This window comes from Mollisia scopiformis (assembly GCF_001500285.1).
Source record: "Mollisia scopiformis unplaced genomic scaffold LY89scaffold_8, whole genome shotgun sequence".
Lineage (NCBI taxonomy): Eukaryota > Fungi > Ascomycota > Leotiomycetes > Helotiales > Mollisiaceae > Mollisia > Mollisia scopiformis.
In genome coordinates, this window is record NW_017263588.1 from 166,323 (window position 1) to 186,534 (window position 20,212).

Here is a 20,212-nt window from a genome sequence, read left to right on the forward strand (position 1 = left end):
AACTCCTTTCCGTTCACTTCAAGGTGGAAATCGTCCATAACCCCCAAGCCGTAATTTCAGCTTCAAAGCCCGCCCCTGAGCTGAAATAAGCGACCACGTGATGCTACCAACCCACCCACTGTAGGTATCAATGATGGTATATGAGAGCAATTCCCAATATATTTGTGCTCGATTGTGATATATCTCGAGTATGTCCTCGCCCGGAATGTCTCCGAGGGTGCTTGCAGGATCTATTCTTGGTCACGCGTATGCTTCAGGGGCCCGCTTATTTTCGCTTCGAGATGAAGGGAGCAATGAGAGTTTTGTATCTCAGAAAGACGCTGGACGCTGAACAAATAATCTTGTTGTATAAATCGAAGGTCTGTTTGATAACAGACTAATAGTCTTCGTGTCGTTGCTGAGTCGTTGTATCAGCAGATCTATCGAAGTGTTGCTTTACGTCACGCTCCATATGGCTTTGAGGTAGAGGGAGGTTTAGTATTTTGAAGGACCGCGGAATCGATGGTAGCGCATCTTGTTGTAGAGATTGAGGGTTTGTTTGGTCTTAGATCAGTAGTCTTCGTGTGGCCACCGTGGAGCTGTTGTGCCGGCAGATCTTTTGAAGTGTTGTTTTCCTTCGTGCGCTGCTTTCGCTCGGAGATAAAGAGAGTAACGAAGGTTTGGTATGTTGGAAAAACGTTCTGACGTGTGATCCATCATCTGGTTGGATGAATGGAGGGTTTTTATGATGATAGATTCGTAATTTCGTGCCGTTGCTTTTGAGCGGTTGTATCGATAGGGGTTTTGAAGTGTTGCTTTGGGTCGCGCCCTAATTTCGTGCGTCCTATTCTCGCACCAACCACAACAAACCCTTTGGCAGCCTTCCTAACCATGTACTATTTCCGATTGTTGTTCCGGTTGTTGTATCTCGTAGGGGATTGCTTTGGAGGTGAGTTTTCGAGGTTGGTTGTGTGTTCTGCTGCTGCCCGAGGCTTAAAGTAAAATCTGTGATGAAAGAGGCTTGAGCCTCGCTCTGCATAGGATCCCGGAAAGTTTACTCGGCCAAGGAGACCTGTGTAGTCGTGGCAGCCAATACTCCCAGGTGATAAAGACAGCTTCCGGGCTTGACCATATTATTTGCCGCTGCGTTGTAGACTTTTGAGGTACATTAACAGCCTAATTTCAATGTCTGTAGCAATTCCTGAAGCAATTTCTGTCGATGTCTTCAACTAGAATATTATTTCTCGCTGAATGATTCCAATCGTTCAACATTCTGAATGCATGAAAACTCTGCAAATGTCTTCTGGTGATAATTGTGGAGCTACACTTGGCGACATAGATAGCTACGTATTTGATGCTACTGGAGTCCTCACTGTCGCAGTTCATGGACCTTGCCAATATCCAGCCATAACGTCGAGATTCCTATGGAAGGAGACCGTCTTCTTGCCTCAGAAAGCCTCCTAGTTACCAGCAGAGACCTGTACAGTGGAGCTCCAGAGCTTATAAAACAGTGAGAAAATACTCCCAGATCTCGAAGCCGGGGCCACTGACCTGTGCTATTACAAGTTTCCCAATGCCAGCATTACAGTAATACAGCTGCAACACACAAGAGCTTCGACGCCCTCCTTTGGCTACCTTCCGCCATCCCTGCCCTTCAATGTAGCTACGCTAGACTCCTTCCCATGCGACGCTAATCTCGACCGTCTCTTGTAGCGTCCTGATACCCATCCTGTATTGTTTCTGAAGGAGTTCCTCTCAATATAACGCTATCCTCGACTGTGCCTTGTAATCCTTCATCTTCCCGCTGATACTGTTGCTCAAGAAGCTTCTCTCTTGAAGATGCTAGCCTCCGCCCATCTTTGCAGCCTCTTGATAGTCGCATCTCTTGTCCAGTGCTGCCCAAATAATCTCTTCTCCAGACGACGATGTCCTCGCTGCTTCAGCCTTGTAGCCACCTATCTCTCACCCAGTACTGCTTCTCAAAGATCTCCTCCCATCCACACGATGATGTCCTCGACCGCTCCTTGTAGCCTCCCATCTCTTGAATAGTATCGCTGCTCAAGAAGCTCCTCGCCAGACGAGCCTGTCTTCCACTGTCCCTTGTAGCCTCCTATCTTTCGTCCGATGGTACTGCCGCTCTAGCTTTCTATCTCGCGTCTTCCCTGCTACTTCGTCAGATATAAAGCTGCCCCGCGCCGTATATGCAATGTATCAGAAGGAATAGAAGATGCGATATTGTAGAAAGTCTGCTGGATAATTTGACCTTTTTGAAGTTTTCAACCCTAACAATCTCCTTATATGATCATTAGCCCACAGAGAGAGTAGGATCTTACATTGAATCTTGAATGTTTTGAGCACCATGTGCCACACCGCTGTTACAGCTTGGGGTTGTTGTTTATTGATGGATCGGGGGCGCAGGGAGTAGATTAGCCCAGTTGCAGAGCTCATAATGAGTGAAATGTATTCAGATAGTATGCACAATCGGAGAGCAACGACTCACCGCCTGTCTGTAAGCTGCACTTATGAAAATACAGGGTGTTTTCTACTAACCTGCACCTCTTTCAAGAGAATTTACGAAGCCGAGATGGGATCACGATGGCACGATGGACTATGCCCATTCGATACCGCCAAGTCCTACTAATCTGATACCCCTATTCCGCACCACGGATCGGTTTTCTCGACAAAGAAGGGTAAAATGCGGTGCACACTTCTGTTTACACTGTGTAAACGAGCCATTTCCAGCAGACACCAACTCTGCCCACCATCCAGCTCTTATTTCGCTGTCCGCTCTCGCGAGGACACCTGGAGTGACGCAGACACTGCAGGAGTGGAGGACTATAAGTGGGGTCTACGAAAGGTCATACATGAGGCCTGCTATAGAGCAAGAGGAAGGGTACAACGCTTCAGGGGCTTGATCGAGGTCAGGATATTGAGAGGACAGAAGGAGAACGGACTCCAGAGGATCTAATGGGTCTGGTAAGCGGGATTATTGGTTACATGGTGGAATGGATCTAATTTTCTTCCTCAAGGCGTCCGTGCTCCCGCCATTGTGCATCTTCGACCAACATGCAAGTCAGTCACTGAAAGCGCTCGATGTATACAATAATTGAAGTGAGCTGGCGTTATCCAACCACTCTCAATGACAATCCTACAACAACGGAGGCTAGAGAATCCCTCATTCTTATAGGTATAGAGATTGTGAGCTGTCTGATTGGGTTGGCTTACCGTACTGATTGTTCTCCAAGACATATTATTCTAGGCAGATAGAGGTAGGAAATTCGTTGGAGGATTGATTCAAAGGGGCAAAAATAAGAATACCACGAATTGGCACATAGTTTTCGATACAACACTAAAGATTAGTCTACCATATGATATATTTACAATGTTTTCAATTGCAAGTCTAAACATAAGGCCGTCTACAAGTGCTAGAGTAGTGCCTCCTTCCTCCACAAGTAAAGCAATAGTACGGCACCCACGCCTCATCCTGCCCCCCTCTCTTGCAAGCTCTGCAAGCTGTCCTCCCGGCCGCTGCCCCTCTCGGACCCGTGTATCCTCCTTCCTGAACCTCTCCTGTTTCGACCTCCTCCATGAGTAAATGTGGCACTCAAACAAAGACAATTGATAAAATACAGAGATTTCCACCAGAGAAAGAATATAAAGTGAAGTTCGGCGACGGTAAAGTAAAGCATAAGACTCAAAGTATCGAGCCTTAATCTTTTCACGGTATTAGAGTTTTATTTTCAAAAGCTGTACTACTTTAATCTTTTCTGCCAAAATTCGTAGTATTGAAACCTTTTACCCTATATTCAATTCCAAAGTTAATTCCCGAAATCCAAGTACTTTGTGTGACTCCTGCGATGGGCTAACAGCCGCACCAGAGCAAGGTAGAGATACAAGAGCAGAAATCAAGGCAACGGGGACAGGAAGAGGCCCCTACTCTTGTAACAGTGATGAGCTGGGATAGGGCACTTTATTCTGCATATGTTATCCAGGGCCTTCATTTAGAAGAGGCTTAGGAGGACTTTCTCTTATAGTGCTTAGTGCCTTGCTCAGGAATATCACCTTGGAAAACTATTAATACGGTTCGCTCGAGCTCCGCAAAGATACTCTCATCGTCAGACAATGTGAACTTCTAATCTTCGCCCGATATTTAAGAGTAACTCTTAGACCCTTCCTCTTGTATTCGGGTTAATAGACATCTGTGGACCTTTCCATGCCTGCTCCCAATCTGCCCTTATGATCCTTGAGCTTGAGTGTGGCTATGTGCCTCTGGTATTGGAGAATCTAGGATTTGATAAGCAAGTCGCTACTCCTCAATATGGCAACCTCCTCCTCCTGATCGAGAATTTGGGTAACACCTTGCACCTCCTTGATCTGTGTGTGTGTCTGCGAAGGAAGATCCATATCTGAACCATGTCTCCCGTGTTTAAACAATTAAGTAACCATTTACTAGATAAGATAGATAGTCACAGTAGGAGGTGCGTCAATGGTTGAGACCCCGCTTATTCTCAACAACACTAGCGTCCCAAAGATCGCAGTACGGAGGTATATAAGCTTCACCTCTCGCTAGTCAAGCACCTTCTTCCCTCATCTTCTCTACATAAATTTCCCACTTCGATCCGATCTACCGCCTCCAAAGTTCTCCATCTTCTCTACCCACCTTACCTACGCTCGATCTTGCTCCTCGCGACGAAGATCGTTGAAGCTTCCTTCTTCATTCTACGACATGGCCTACAGATTCCCTACCGGCCTAGGCAACAGAGAGTCTCCGTACTTGATCGACGATGAGGAAGACGGTGCAAGTCAGGAGCTTCAGCTTCCGATCAGAGTCAGTTGGCTACTTGTTCTTTATATCTACCCTAGTCCTCCCTGCTCGGTCACACATTACTGACTTAATAATACAGAACTCTGCTGGTGAAGCTGGAGACAAGTTGAGTGTTGAGAACAAAGTGAGTTGGTACCCTTTCACATACATGAATCTTAACCTTCCTTGTCTGGTCACACATTTCTAAGTTACTAGGTAGGGCGATGATTTCCACTACTTCTTCGAAAAGCTCCCGCAAGAGTTGAAGGACATGATTTGGAAGGAAGTCTTCATGTTCGGCGAGCGTACAATCTTGGTCCGAACCTGTGCCGCGAAGCTTTCCCAACAGTACGACTTCCATTACGACATTCTCCCCACCACCCTTTGGCTCGACCACAAGACTAAAGATGTCGCCATGAAGCGCAATAAAGACACACTCGGCAATGAGCGGACCACTAACTGCAGAAGCGTGGTCCACTTCAACAAGGAGCTTGATTGGGTTCATATTGGCGAAGCTAGAGGTGTACAACTCACCTATCTTATGTTCTGGATTAAAGTTGAGGATTTTCATTCTATCCAAAAGCTTTCGATCAATGTTGATCAAGTGAACCACTGGTTTCGAATCCAAGATCCTCGTCCTCATATTCTACGTCTTCCCAATTTGAAGAGTCTTCGGGTCTGTTACAACGTACACGCTACCATTCCGAAGACTGTTAGATCACCAAAAGATTATCGTATGTCCAAGTCCCTTTGCCAAATTACTATTCTCCTATACGAGGGCCCTGGGAGCCAAGAAGAGCCGAGACGTCTTGCAAACAAAAGTTCTTTAGACAGCTCTCGGCTTCCAGAGCCTCTCACTTGCTTTTCGATGTTTAACCATGCTAATTTTGTTGGTAGATATTGGCCCATGCGTCAAGAAAGCAGGAAGCAGCTTCTGTTTGCCAGCCAAGGCTAGCTTCGGATCCAAGTCGCTCACTCGTTGGCCTCCAGGCGCACCTGGCCATGGCCGATTCGACAAGGCTATGTCTGAGATTAGAGACTTCCCTGCTTGGCAACTTCCAGGTGCAACTCCTCCTACAGTCGAATACGTAGACCTTCACCTAGATCTCCCATCCGACAAGAGGACCGTCTCGTACATCAAGGAGTTTTTTAACATGGAATCGCAACCTGCTAGGGAGGAGCTCCAACGTCAGCGAGAGCAAGCAAAGCAAAGAAGAATGTTGGCCAAGACTAATGCCACTTCCGCCTCTAAGCTTCAACTCAACAAGGACGTAACTGGCGCATAAAACATTCTTCAATTCCGTCAAGTATACTCAAAACAAAGGAAAGAATACTAATGGAAAAATTAAAGGAACATTAAGTTGTGTATAGTAGAAAGGGACACCCTGGATAGAGCATTGAAGGAAATGGTAAAGGGAAGGGAGCATTGAAAGATATGGCAGAAAGGGACACTTGGTAGGAGTGAGATTTGGGAATTTCACAGCCAACCATGTAGTCTCTTAGTCGTGTTTTAGCTCTACAATCCTTCCTCTCACAGCCCGAATTTCTTCCTGTGTCAACTCAATTCCAAAGTGCTCTCTAATGACCTTGACCCTCTCCTCCTCACTCTTACAGACCATCAAAACTCTCGTCTTGCCTCCATCATTCCTCTTCACCTCCCCGTCAACCAGCATAGCCTTCCCCACAATGCCTTCCTTTCCTCCTTTACCCTCCTCATCCTCACTTCCCCTCTCTAGATCCTCATCAACCTTTCCAAGAAAGAACCTCACAATCAATACTCTTCTCGTCTGAAAATTTGACTCGTACATGCTTTGACTCGTCCACCAATTCATAACACCAAAATCCGCCTCGCTGAATTCCAGCTCGGGAAAGGCATAGAAGGTGTTCCATTCCTGGGTAGAAGAGTTACGGTATTGATATACCCACCATTTCTGAGTCTGATCGACGTTGCAAGGAATTGGACGGTGGAGTAAACGCACGGTCTGGGTTCCCAGGTTCAGCGATTCGTGACCGTGGATGAGGGGCAGAGGATGTGTCGGACCATCCCCTCCGAAGCCGACATCGAGCTGGTATTTCTCGCCCGTGGGAAGAGTGACGATATTGACGATGTGAACCCTGAGTACCATTAGCTACATATTTTTGCTGTCCTCAATGTTGGACGAGAAGAGCTTCTAGAGGCCACATGGGCGAAAGGAAGGCTTACCACCCCGTAAAATTACCACCAGGAACCCCTCCAACTCTAGGTCTAATCTTTACGCCCGCTGTATAAACAGTCCAACCCAATGCTCTAAGAATATGGTTAAAGAAAATGCTGTTCTCCATACAATACCCTCCTCTTCCCCTCTTGTTTCCCACAATCTTTTGGAAAAGCACTTGCGGATCTAAGTCCACCTCATGCTTGCTAGAATAATGAAGAACGAGATTCTCGTAAGGGACGTGGGCAATCTGATAAGTATGCAGAGCCGTAAGATAATTGAGGTTCAACGTAGGCTTGGAGCTCAAGCGGTACTGAGAAGGAAGATTGATATATTCCTCCCATTGAGCGATTTGTTCGGGGGTGTACGCCGAAGATCTTTTGCTGAGCTCGAGTTCCATGATCAAGAATGGGATGTAAATTTGATCAACTCATAGACGTAAGAAGAGGAGAGTTCGAAGAGGCTGATGTGGATAGGGAATTGTTCAAGTGAGTCACTAAGTACTTTTTCTTGTCACGAAGCGAAAATATTTCGACGCGAGCCCCTAAGTGACAAGCAGAGGGCGTGAGTGGGGCAGAAAAGCGGAAAACAATAATTTCTTTTGTGGCCGGCATTTTATTTCTCTCTATCTCTCTTCTGATATTCGTTCTTCATATCCGTACATTGCTTTGATCATCTAGCCCTAGTCCGAAGCCTTGTTCTACCTAGGTAGAGAAAGAATAAATTATTACACGTGATACTATATCACCTGACTATACCTACTTACAATGCCCTTCTGTTTCTGAATCCTTTGTAGCTCGAAATTCAAGGTTCAAGAGTTCCAATATCTCTGAAACGACAGGCGAGGATTGCAAGATTAAGTTTATTATATCGTATACGATGGAGGCGCACTTTCCCTTGCAGAATCAATCTCAATCTCATTGCTTCCTCTTTCAGGCCTCCGGTTAGACAGTAGACGGTCTTGGCCAACATCTCCTTTCTTGACTTCTTTCGTTTCCCCCATTTCAACCCCTTCTGCGTCGCCTCTTATCTTTACATCTTTTCCACCACCAACGCTCGAGGTATCAGCCATCTCAAACACCACATCTCTTCCATCTCCGATCTCAACAATTTGATGTGCCTCATCTGCTTCAAAAACTCTAGATGAATCCAGCTCACTGGCTTTATGCTTGAATCCGTGCTTCAGAAAGCTCAAATGTGTCCAGTTCCCCGAATCGCTCTCTGCCGAAGTAGGAAGTTCATGGTGCTGATGTTGTGGGGTCTTCATATTTCGTCGGCGAAAGAAAATAAATACTCCAGCTAATAAAGCTAGAAATGCTAATGGTATTGTGATTCCAATAGCAGCTTTTGCTCCAGATGATAGAGACGACCCAGAATGCACCGAACTCGATGAAGAATTTGTATTTGCTGGGATTGTACCCGAAGATTGACTTCCCGTGGTCGGCGAAGAGGAGGTAGGTGTCACACCAAGGAGAGCCAAGATTTGCACGTCTGTATTCTGCCACAATACCGGTATTCCATCACATACTGCAGAAGTGTCTTTCGGCACGAACCAGGTTGTGAGGTTTCGTTCTGCAGGGAGATCCATCGTTATGCTTGGAGTTGGTTGAGGCGCGAGCCAAACACTTGATAATATTTCGCCGGCTGTCAATGCTGTACTGCAACCATGTGCTGTAAGCGTTGTTGTTCCTCCTACACATTCCCAATTCCTGTTTATCATAAGGGTCTATTCTCTTTTCTCGGGTGTTGAGCTTACGAAGGACAACACATCACCGCGCTCGTCTGGCTGGATATCGAAGTTGAGAAGCCCAGTGCATTCGTCGAGATCTGACATGCTGAGGTCCATCCTGTTGGACATATTCCTGGTGCTGCGTTTCCTCATCAGAACGTGTCCTTTCGTTTATGCAAAGCCCAGAACCTACAATAATAATATCCATTCCCCCATCGCGTCGATCCATCAATCGTTGCAATCGTGCTGGGATAGCACGCCCCATCTCCCCAACTAAAGTGATTGATAAAGATCTTCGTTGTTGTGAATGTACTGGTAGTATTTGCAAGCGCTGTGGTTGGAAAAGAAACAAGGGTTGTTTCTGTAAGACATGACACCGGAGGTGTGAAAATTGTCGTTAGAGGACCACGGTTTGCAGATTGGAACGCAGAGCTTAGGGAGCTTGCTGATGATGCGGACATGCTCGAAATCGTGGAAGAAGGGAAAATAGAGATGCTGGATGTGAAAAAAATGGAAGAGCGAGACGTGAGGACAGAACATGGATGTCCACTTCCGAGATTGTGGATGAGAGATCACATCTTGGGGGCTACACAGACCTGAAACGAGAGGAACTGAGGAAGAGATTAGATATGATTCCACGAGAAAGGACTAAGTGATACATTGGTTATGCTGGGTGCTCGTATACTCATGTTTGTGCTACCGACCAAGCTGACTCGCAGAAAGCCAACCGTATTTTCCTCCTTGCATTTTCCCTCTTTGAACCTGCTCTCACAAATCAAGCAGCGAGTTCACAGTTTCAGAAATGGGTATACTGATGCACTGTTTACTGTCGGCCGACAGCATCACTGTTATATAAGGCAGGCCAATCACTCCTCGACTTCGTGACACAGCACAGAGCATGTCAGCACCAGGATTCAAGAAGATTGCCCTAGAGAAACTTAGCGGAGACCAACGGGAGTAAGCGAGACCCCTTTCTCATCGAATTGCCTAGGTAGGACAATGGTCTGCTTGGAGGGACAAAGCTCGTAGAAGTGATTTCACGTTCGCGAAATTGAAAACAAAAGTGTTGATTGGGAAGCTATAAGTAGGCCATGTCGCAACACTTTTTCTGGAGCTGTGATAATTTGAGTTTCTTGCCAACCGTTGTCTTGAAGAAGGAGCTGATTTCAACATGCGCCAAGGAACTCGTTATTCGCGGCTGAGGTAGAACGCGAACTCCAAACTCAAGGGAGAACATACCCGACGAAGTTCAGGGACAGAGAACCTATTAGGGACTTGTTTGGTTCTGGAACATCGACAGCCATCACGTGATGTCTTTTGTGTGCTAGAGATCTGAAGGCTTCAGGTTCCTTCTTCCCAGCACCCTCTTTCTGCATTCTTTTGTTTCAGCAATACATAATGCCATAGAGCATCAAGATCGTCATATTTTCAGCTGCTGTGCTATAATTACCAATAAACATTTTTGAGTGAGTGACTGAAAAGTTAGGGCTCCCTCAGATCACCACATATATTTCTCCCATATATGCCAAATCCCTTTATAAAATAAACGCTAAAATGCAGAAATAAAATACTTTCTCTTGTCATCGAGTTTCACTTCATGTACAATTTTAGGGTTCCGAAGGACCACTAACCTCGCTCTGTCTACTTAACCTCCCGCTGTCCATCCTCGGACTCGGTTGCCCTCCAACACTAGTTCTGCTGACCTCGCTTTGCCTACTGTGTCTCCCACCAGGTGTCAAAGGAGTCATCGGCTCCAGGCTTGGACTTCCACCTGTATTATAGCTCATCTCCGAAAATCGACCCGGGCTCCCAACCCGCGGGCTGCGTTCAGGAACAGCATCCGGCATCGTAACAAACCTGTCATTTTCCTCGCCAGCATACATTTCCGCCGGATGCAGGTTCGCTGGAACAGAAGGTTGGTAGTGGGAAAAGACAAGTGGCTGTTGGTAAGCCGAGACCTCGACGGCATTCTGGTCTTTGGCGTCTTGGTACGTGGGAAGCTCATTGGTTGGGTGAGGGTGCACGTTGGGATCTGCTGCCGCGAGGATCTCGGCCTCTTTTCTGGCTTTCTTCTTGCGGGCGAAGAAGATGATGAGGAAGATGGCCAAGGCGATCACCGCGATTCCACCGACGACTCCTCCGGCTATGGCACCAGCGGGGACATGGGACGGCGACGAAGACGGTGTAGGTGTCGGGGTTGTGGTATTGGTCGTAGTGCCGGTGGCATTTGCTAGAGTATAGGTTGGTGTATACGCTGGCCGTTGGAGACTTGGGTTGAAGACATATCTGCTGACATTAGATGTGAGTCTTGACAGCTTGAAATGATACTTACTGGAGGTAAAGGTCAGACCAGAGATAGGGCTTTGTGACAACAGCTCCACCAGTTGAAGTACCGCCAATCAAGGTAACAACGTCAGCTGGGACTGGAGGTGCCCTTTGTGCACCAGCTGCATCAAACACTCCTGTGTAGTTCATCGATGCAAGACTGAAAATCTCTGCAGGCATATGAGACTACCTAGGTTAGGATTCAAGTTCCATCCGGGACAGAAATACTAACAGAGCAGTTGTTCGCATTGCCACCTTGTGCGTTAGTCTCCATTCCTCCAACAATGACCAAATTCTCTCCAACTTGATGACAGGTGTGTCCTAAATCGATCAGTCATGGAACAACAAGGAAGGGGAAGACGAACCGTAGTATCCACCAGGACGAGTATGAACCTTGACCCACTGGAATGTGGGAATTGTAAGAACCCACCTATCAAGTTAGATAATGCTGAGCTTGGAGCTATCCAGTACTTACATCTCTTCACTAGTGATGGGAACGTTGTACGTCACTGACAATTGTTAGCAGGCAATTGACCAATCCATGATACTCAGACTCACAAACTCCAGCAACCATGAATATGTTGTATGAGCTTTGATCAGGTGCAGTAACAAGAATAACACAAATATCAGCCCTGGAAGTAGGAACGTCAGGTACACCTTCTCATTGTCAGTACCGCCCAAATGAAGTTCCTTCGAAGTCGTACCAAAGGTTTGCTGGCGGAACCAATAACCACTTTCGATGTCATAGATATCCACATAAGTATTGTTGATTTCAGTATTCTTTTGATTGGCGCTAAGGATAGGTATGCCAAACGGGGTGGGATCAACTGTCGTCTGGCCTGCGATCTGCACGATAACACCTTTGGGGCCGACTGGTACGTGGATCATGGCACCGTTCATTCGAGGTCCAACGTAGGTAGGAACAGAAATATTGGAAAGGGTAGGCGGTGATGTATTCGAATCGAGCTGCAGCATTCCCTCGAGAACTAAAAGGACGTCAGTCGTCAGCGCCACCTCTCCCAGCCATCTGACTTACATTTGAATGTGGTGGAAGCTCCACTGGACCAGTTGTTGTATGCAATATCAGATCTGTACTCGACATATCCTTCAAAGATGAAACTCTTGTTCAGGGCCGGAGCGTCGCAGTTCGCAGCTGCTCCTGGACGATCGACTTTGGTTCCAGTATTCACATAATTGAAAGCGGATTGTACCCATGTCTTCAAGTCGACGTCGAACTCCCAGATTGATGATGGAGGGAGTTCTGAACTTGTGATATAGCCCGGATCCTGATTTGAGTTGGTCGAGAACCAACCACCGAGCTGATATATTTTTCTTGTTACAGCAGACCACCACAGGGCACCTTCGATAATTGCGTTAGGAACTTGCGGGCCTTTATCGATTGCGCTATATGGTGCAGTATCTTGGTTCGTGAAGTTATTGGAGAGATCGAGGACAAGGAGGATGTCATCTACACGTAATTTTCAGCATCGAACCGAGGCTAAGAATCAATTCTCGCAGACTTACTCATTCCTTGGACATATTCTGTCGAACTAGTGTTGGAAAAAGTAGTATCGCCAGTAGGAATATACTACTGTGCATTAGTACAGCTATATGAGTATATCGAAACCGCATACTGTATTTCCTCCATCGATGTATATCTTTCCCTCGACGTACACACCTAGAGACAAATTTTAGCATATGCAACAGATTAAGAGCAGACTTTAATCACTCTGATGCCTCCATAATCGACAAAAGTGTTGCGACAGATCATGGTTACTGCTATTCACAGTTGGGTTTGACCCAGGCGTGGCTACAGTAAAAACTGAAGACGTCGAACTCGACACCCCACTATTAGAAACAGAGCTGCTGACTGACGACGAAACTTGTCTCTCGAGCAAACTGGCCGTGGTCAGATAAGGCACCCACAGCAGTTGTGCGGCTCCTAGCATGAACTTCATGCTTGCCAGGTACTCTGTCGACGTTGAGCAAATGCCAGAACAAGAGGAAAGCAAAACCCAGGTCGCAGCAGACAGACCGCCTGTCTTTAAAGCCTGGCGCACATTTTGAGGCGGATTCTCCCATCCTTCAACACCCATTCTGGAACATTGATGCATGCTTCTGTTGGTGAACACCACACCGGGGACCAGTGAAGGTTGGAGGCGTTGCGCCAGCCACTGGAGCATCGACGCCAAACCAACCAGATGAGGGGCTGGATTCGAGAACCTTGCTTCTTGGGCTTCTTACTGCACGGCAATGCCACTAGATATGCGGCACCCTCCCAAGACTACGATGTATGCAACCCTTCGAATGCGACGCTGACAGTCAGAAATGTTTTGGTTGTGCCTGCACTTTTCATGAATGGGAGTGTTGGAACAACATTCTTTACGAGAAGTGCTAATTGCAAGGATACTGAAGATTGAATTGAAGTGGGGAAATTGTGTGTTGGAATTGAAGATTTGCTTTTTGCGGTTGTCTCTAGCAGCCTCATTAAGAGCCGCGAATCAATAAAATATCTCGGACTCTAATCCATTTGTTGCACTCGCCCGGGCCAGATAACGCTTAGGGTCTGATTACTTGCTCTCATTGATTTGCTACGGAGTCCGGAAGTCGCACTTCATCGGGAACATAAAGAGCACATCGAGTCCAGATGTGTGGAGGAGTCCAAAGTGTGCATCCAACTGTGGCTGCGGTGATCTAAAAGCTTGACAGCGGAGAAAGGTGGAGTTTTGGGCCAACCACTATCCTTCCTTCGGAAACATGGGCAAGGCCAGACTCAGCCTCTAGATGTTGATTGGGGTTGTGATTCGTGGGTGGTTTACGAATAAGGCGGGTTGGATGTGGGGTCGAGAAAGATAACCCCCAATTATTCGGCGTGTGCGGGAGTCTTATCCAGAGCGGCAGAGCCGCTTAAGTCTCTGTCATTTCCCTGTGGTCACACTCGTTTCTTCTTATCTCAGCCCTATTTGGACATTCGTCTGTCAAAGATCGCCCATCCAGGATGTGTTTATCTGATCCCCTCTGTGCGGCTCCTATATGGACCAGCTTGTTCCTACTATGACACTGAAATAAACAGTGCGGAGGCAGTGTAAAACTTCTGGCCAATGGCAGCGTGTTCGTTGGCCAACATGGCTGTGAAGTACTGCGACAACGGTAGGCTATAGAGCATCCTAGGTGAACAGGCAGCTCAAGGAGATTGATGGTTGCGCTTCCTAAAACGACGAAAAAGGGGTATCGTTTCGCAACTCTGAGTTCGTGCTTTGGCAGGCATAGTTGTCCATGAATAGCATACTCTTGCCATCCATTTCAACAATCAAGTAAATCTGCTCGGCGTGTCGACTCTTTCCTCATAATCCCTAATGCTCTCATCAGCAAGGCTCACGCCTCTTCACGAACCAATAAGCTCACCTCTCTACCAAACAATGCTGGCTGTCTGAATCTCTGACTTCGGATATTCCACCCACCGCAGTTTCCTTTGAATAACTCGTCTGCGGTCTCTCCAAGTGGGGAACCTTATACTTAGATCCACTCTCCGCGCCAGACACCGAGCGAGTCTCGACATCCTTCTTGTCATCGCTGTATTCATGCAGTGGAAAAACCCCGATTTCATGCTCTTCTTGGGTATGATGTGATGGCACAGTTGTAGTGGGAGGACGAGAGGCCGTGGAAGAACGTAGCCAGCTGAGACCAAGTCGGGTGAAGAATCTCTTGGTTGCTGGAATAGAGGCACAAATCTGCAATGCATGTCAATAAGGGAGTGTCTCGTCTGATTAGCAACGGGAGGAAGGCAAACTTACAATACCAACATAGAGCTCCAAAGAACTAGTAAGCCAAACAGGATACGCCTCCCACGTCTTATCCCACTGCGAAGTCACCTTATACAGGTAATATGTCCTCACAGCGCCGATCAAGGTGATGCAGAAACCGACTGCAAAAAGCGTGATGAGAATCGCTTGTTGTTTGAATGGTATCTTTAAGTGCCAGACTATAGGCACAGGTAGTACAACCACGACTAGGTCAGTAATCGTATTAACAATACCAGCACCAAGCAGCAGTTTCGTTTCGGATATGCATTCCGGCTGCGGCTTGAAAGATAAAGTCCAATACAGGGACGGAGTCCTACACTGAAAGATTGCAGCGAAGACAAATGCCGTTCCTTGTGCAGACACAAGAACAATTGCACCCAGGATGACCCTGGATATAATACTGGAACTGTGGGATACGAGTCGGTATATCAAAGTGAGCATGGAAAGTTTGGTGAGTGAGGTAGCAAGACAAAAGAGAACCTCGGTGCAGAGAATGATTTTGAGGCCCGTTGATATAGTTGAAAGTTGAACGTCCCAGATGTGTCTGTTCCAGCCGAAGTGGAGCTCCGCCAGGAGAGTCATTATTGCGAATGCTGTCGTAGGAAGCTTTTCAATGTTAGTTTCAGAATTGAAGACGCTTGATCCACGAACCAAAGCTGCGAGAATAAACCAGTCATCCGCACCAAAGCTCTTGGAGAGACATGTTCGGGTATACGTTCGGATTCCCACAATCAGGAGGGCTAGGGGAAAGAAGATTGAAACAGTAATTATGTTGGCAGGACCTCTGACCGCGGGGTCAACGTAGTTTGGAGTAGGGAATGACTCTATCACAGACAACGATGGCATCTGCATACTGTCCACGGAAAAAGACGCGTCCGCATCCCTGAATTCAGAGCCCAAATTCTCCAAAGTGCGGATGAGACTTTAATAACTCAAATTACCCCAGCACATCCAGACCGCTACTAATTTAGCTCTGGGTACCTACTGCTCATAGCGTCAACGGCAAGCCCTCGCGGATTGTACCTGTGCTTAGGGCGACACTATTGATGATATTCCTAGTCGCATATCCCTTTCAGGTGCATGATAGACATTTCGATATCCAGGCGCACGGCAATAATGAAGTCAAATGAACTGATAACAAACCATACCCGAATTCTACTGGTCAGGTAACCCGAATGTGCTCGGGCACATGTGGTTGCCGGAATGTCTGTGCAGAGCTCCCCCATCACGGAGTTTTTGGTGCTGGGTCTCATTTGTGACCCGTGCAGTAAAGCTAAGGGATCGTCGCAGGGATGTAGGAATCGTCCGTCCCGAGTCCATCCATGAATGGCATGGCACTTGCTCAGGCAATGCGGCATATGCGACATATGAAAGACAAAATCAGTGCTCTCTGCCATTTTACTGGTGGTCCTGCCATCTGAAATTTGACTTTGCTTTCGTGGGACACAGCCTTTCTCGCTGAATTCAGTCGACTAAAGCATCAGGCATCAACCTTGAGAGTTTTCCACAGCGGGATAATGCCGCAATCACGACGGAAACATGTGGAATGATTGGAAGTGACGAAAACAAAAGGAAACTCAAAACCCCGTCAGTGCTCTCTTTGATCAGCATCAGCTCAACTTTGCGACGAAAATCGAAAGATTGAGCTTACAGCTTCTCTCACAGTGATCAGACCGGAAGTGGTTTTGCATGCATGCAAGACGCTACTTCGGAAACTGATAACCGGAGAAGTTTGTTTCTTCATCATTCGGGTGATCTCAATTGTCTGGGATCCGAGCGACATCAGCGGTAAGAGCGGTATGGGTCGCTGCCTAAGAAGATCATGGGCTTGATCTGATCTTGATTTGATTTGTTTAGGTCAATGCTTGTGCTTCGCTGAAGCGCTCACGAGCTTCTTCTTCAGATGCTTGGGCATTTTCTCCTTTCTTTTCTCACGCTTCTCTTCCTTGACGGCCTTCTTGTGCTCCTGGACATGTGTCAGATACAATTCTGCCTGTGAGTTGGACCGACCTACCTTCTTGGCATCTTTGTCCTCGAATCTCTTTCCTCTCGGAGTACCTTTTTCAAATTTGCTTTCATCGTCGCTATCCTCGGCATCACTTTCACCGTCACTTGGTGGCGAACTACCACCCATGGTATCTTCGGCATCAGCTTCGTTGCCCGATTGAACAACTTTGTCGGCGAGCAGATTTCGGTAAACAAGGTCCTCCTTCTGTCCTTTGCCAACCTTCTCTGCGTCACGCTCGATATCATAGACTTGGTCTAGATTTTGAGGAATATATTGTTGTCGGAATACCTCGGTCTGGATTTCTTGTTCTGCAGCAGCCTTTTCATCTTCCTGAACAGCAGGTCGGTCGACGAAAAGTCTCTCTAAAGCTTCTGTAAGCGCCGGCTCATGGATTGGTTGATCGTGAGAAGTGACGAAGCCAAAGACTGCTTGTTCAGAAAGCACATCTACATTCTTTCTTCTAAAGAAATCCGAAACGTTCTTGACATCCATTCTTAAGAATTCCAATGACCGTGGATGGTCGTGCTCAACGCTCTGAGAAACATCGATGATAAAGAGCCTCTTTTGGTGGTATAGGACATTGTACTCGCTCAAATCTGCGTGTACAAGTTTGCATGTTTGATACATTCGCCTCATGAGTCCAAGCATTTCAATGTATAGCAAACGCCATTGCTCATCAATATCCTCGCCTTGTAGTTCCACATCACGCAAACGAGGAGCCGCCCAGCCTTTCTTGTCGCCGAGAAAGCCCATGACCAAAACATGTAACCGTAGATAGACAGGTTCGGGACATGGGATGCCGGCAAGGTATAATCGTTTGAGGTTGCGAAATTCTTTCTCTGCCCATACTTTCACCATAGCCCTGTTATTTCCCTTGTTGTAGCCAGACCTGAAGCGATGTTCGCCTGTCACATATCGATCGCGGTCCTTGAAGACAAGAATACTGGTCTTGTAAACTTTGATGGCTCGATGAATAGCTGCGACTTCCTCGCCATTTTCTGATACAGGTATTGAGAGTGCTCCGTAGACGTTTGCCTCTTTTCCAGTACTAAGGCAGCCGTTGACTTCCGAGACGATCCCTCTATTAATCATTTGCAGTAAGATCATCCGTGTCCGAGGATCCAAGACCTGCTCACTTGTGGCACGGTCTGATTTGTCCTTGCCATGTGTTTTGTTTCTCTCCCCTCCAACATCCAAACGAATCTTAGCAGCATGTTTGGAAAGACTCGAGATTTGGTCATCGACACTCGCTTGTGTGTTTGCAGCTGGTTTTTGCGAGTTGATTCGAGGGGCAGTGGCGTTTGGGTCGTTGAGCTTTCTTTGACGGTTGTAAGATTTGGTAAGGTCGCCCGATGTAGGATCTACATCATCAAGGAACTCTTCGTCTTCATCTTCGAAAAGATCATCGTACGTTTCGTCTTCGTTGTCGGCAGCGTAGCCCGTAGGCGTTTGTGGTGGGGCGTCTTGAGATGTCGTGGAAGTCGCATAACCTCTATCTGGGACATATGTATGTGTGGGAGCTTGGCCCGCTGCAGGAGCAGGCATCTGCAACGAAGGCTCTTGTTCCGACATAATTTCTGATGGCTGTCTCCGAGATTTGCTGCCAGTTTCAAAATACAAAGTCACCAAAGAATTTAATTATTAAACGGCTCAACCCACTACGGCAGAAAGATTGACCGCCTTCCCAATTGGGCTACACACTAAACCTCCCAGGCTTCGCGACTTTCACATCGCGTCGAACGCAAAAAGCTACGCGTTGACAACTTGGAAGTTATCAAACTTTGGTGCTGATGTATCACGGTGACATAGTACTTAAAACGTACTTGTTTCCACTGGAATCATCATATTGATTTCTTGATATCCTTCTGACGCGACGAAATCCAATTCCTTCAACACCCCGCTCGCGACAAACGGATCGCAAAGATGTACATCAAGCAGATCATTATACAGGGCTTCAAGAGGTATGTCAGGGAGCTCAGCATAATAGTACTTCTTTAATTTCGGAACAGTTACAAAGAGCAAACCGTCATCGAGCCATTCTCTCCAAAGACAAACGTAATCGTTGGTCGCAATGGTTCAGGGAAGAGTAACTTCTTCGCCGCAATTCGATTCGTCCTCAGTGATGCATACTCGCAGATGGGTCGCGAAGAGCGGCAGGCTCTACTACACGAAGGATCGGGTGCTGCTGTGATGTCTGCCTATGTTGAGATTATCTTCGACAACAGCGATGACCGCTTCCCGACAGGCAAGGACGAACTTATTCTACGTCGTACGATTGGTCTGAAGAAAGACGAATACTCCCTTGATCGTAAGAATGCCACGAAAAACGATGTTATGAACCTTCTGGAATCAGCCGGGTTCTCGCGATCAAATCCATACTATATTGTACCTCAAGGACGTGTCACGGCTCTCACAAACATGAAGGACACCGAGCGACTGAATCTCTTGAAGGAAGTAGCCGGAACACAAGTCTACGAAGCACGACGAACAGAATCATTGAAGATTATGCAGGATACCAATAATAAACGATCGAAGATTGATGAAACACTTGATTATATCAAGGAACGACTTGCCGAGCTCGAAGAGGAGAAGGAGGAGTTACGTGGTTACCAGGAGAAGGACAGAGATCGACGCTGTCTAGAATATGCTTTCTACCATCGCGAACAAACCGCGCTCTCGGAAGCCCTGGACGAAATCGAAGATATGCGCGTGAATGGCATCGAAGGCACGGACGAGAATCGTGATGCTTTTCTAGAAGGCGAAAAGGCTATTGCAGCCATGGATCTTGAGATCAAACAGCTCAATCGGCAGATGGAGCTTCTCAAGCTCGAGCGACGTCAATTGGAGGAGGACAGGCGTGAGACCTCCAAGTCACAGGCCAAGGCTGAATTGAACGTCAAGAACCTGAACGATGGTCTGTCTGCAACGGAACAAGCCCGGACTAAGCACCAGCAAGAGTTGAAGTCCGTGAAGCAAGAGATCGCAACGAAAGAGGCGAAACTCTCCAAAATATTGCCCGAATACATGAAGCGGAAAGAGAAGGAGGCGGAAGTGAAGCAGAATCTTGACGTTGCTGAAGCCACCAGAACACGTCTTTACAATAAACAAGGTCGAAGCGCGCAATTCAAGTCCAAGGCTGAGCGTGATTCGTTCTTGAAAGAGCAGATCCAAGAAAACAATACGGCACTTGGCGAACAGAAGGCCAACCGGATCAACGCTGATGAAGAAGTGAAAACTGTGCAGACAGAGATCCAAAACCTGGAGAGCGAGATCGCAAAACTCCGGGAGCGCTTTGAAGGCTGGGGAGGGAGTAGACAAGCTCTCTACGAGCAAGTCACGACTGCTAAGGATGGTCTTGAAAAGCTACAG

The 20,212-nt window shown here is 47.1% G+C and overlaps 6 protein-coding genes across 6 annotated transcripts; 1 reads left to right on the top strand and 5 right to left on the bottom strand.

Moving 5' to 3' along the window:
- Positions 1-4,705: 4,705 nt before the first annotated feature.
- Positions 4,706-6,069, top strand: LY89DRAFT_731506 (uncharacterized protein; the record flags this gene model as incomplete). Its single annotated transcript, XM_018219578.1, has 4 exons — positions 4,706-4,807; positions 4,884-4,928; positions 5,004-5,517; positions 5,681-6,069. 4 exons carry the CDS (start codon positions 4,706-4,708, stop codon positions 6,067-6,069), a joined length of 1,050 nt encoding a protein of 349 aa, XP_018073438.1.
- Positions 6,070-6,229: 160 nt separating this feature from the next.
- LY89DRAFT_641939 (arylamine N-acetyltransferase 1) lies at positions 6,230-7,467 on the bottom strand. Its single transcript, XM_018211735.1, has 2 exons — positions 6,987-7,467; positions 6,230-6,898 (listed from the first exon to the last, which is right to left on the bottom strand). Exons 1-2 carry the CDS (start codon positions 7,376-7,378, stop codon positions 6,283-6,285), a joined length of 1,008 nt encoding a protein of 335 aa, XP_018073439.1. The 5' UTR covers positions 7,379-7,467; the 3' UTR covers positions 6,230-6,282.
- Positions 7,468-7,650: 183 nt separating this feature from the next.
- On the bottom strand, positions 7,651-9,219 carry LY89DRAFT_773192 (uncharacterized protein; the record flags this gene model as incomplete). Its single annotated transcript, XM_018221928.1, has 5 exons — positions 8,901-9,219; positions 8,735-8,846; positions 7,870-8,704; positions 7,745-7,807; positions 7,651-7,682 (listed from the first exon to the last, which is right to left on the bottom strand). The coding sequence occupies exons 1-5, from the start codon at positions 8,921-8,923 to the stop codon at positions 7,651-7,653; spliced, it is 1,065 nt and encodes a 354-aa protein (XP_018073440.1). The 5' UTR covers positions 8,924-9,219.
- Positions 9,220-10,314: 1,095 nt separating this feature from the next.
- On the bottom strand, positions 10,315-13,128 carry LY89DRAFT_731509 (uncharacterized protein; the record flags this gene model as incomplete). The annotated part of the gene is made up of 11 exons (XM_018219579.1): positions 10,315-10,993; positions 11,040-11,218; positions 11,265-11,353; positions 11,398-11,462; positions 11,508-11,541; positions 11,591-11,689; positions 11,737-12,018; positions 12,069-12,500; positions 12,557-12,620; positions 12,667-12,710; positions 12,762-13,128. The coding sequence occupies 11 exons, from the start codon at positions 13,126-13,128 to the stop codon at positions 10,315-10,317; spliced, it is 2,334 nt and encodes a 777-aa protein (XP_018073441.1).
- A 1,214-nt stretch (positions 13,129-14,342) lies between these two features.
- On the bottom strand, positions 14,343-15,687 carry LY89DRAFT_731510 (uncharacterized protein; the record flags this gene model as incomplete). Its single annotated transcript, XM_018219580.1, has 4 exons — positions 14,343-14,385; positions 14,438-14,763; positions 14,827-15,441; positions 15,487-15,687. The coding sequence occupies 4 exons, from the start codon at positions 15,685-15,687 to the stop codon at positions 14,343-14,345; spliced, it is 1,185 nt and encodes a 394-aa protein (XP_018073442.1).
- A 1,006-nt stretch (positions 15,688-16,693) lies between these two features.
- LY89DRAFT_695757 (Serine/threonine-protein kinase Rio1) lies at positions 16,694-18,688 on the bottom strand (the record flags this gene model as incomplete). Its single annotated transcript, XM_018216783.1, has 2 exons — positions 16,694-18,402; positions 18,667-18,688. 2 exons carry the CDS (start codon positions 18,686-18,688, stop codon positions 16,694-16,696), a joined length of 1,731 nt encoding a protein of 576 aa, XP_018073443.1.
- Between the last annotated feature and the right edge of the window lie 1,524 nt (positions 18,689-20,212).

Bases quoted from the DNA above. Each gene is read 5' to 3' on its own strand.
- LY89DRAFT_641939 (XM_018211735.1), bottom strand. From the start codon at position 7,378: ATGGAACTCGAGCTCAGCAAAAGATCTTCGGCGTACACCCCCGAACAA. The intron at 6,899-6,986 runs GTAAGCCTTCCT...AATGGTACTCAG, and splicing joins GGTGGTAATTTTACGGGGTG to GGTTCACATCGTCAATATCG.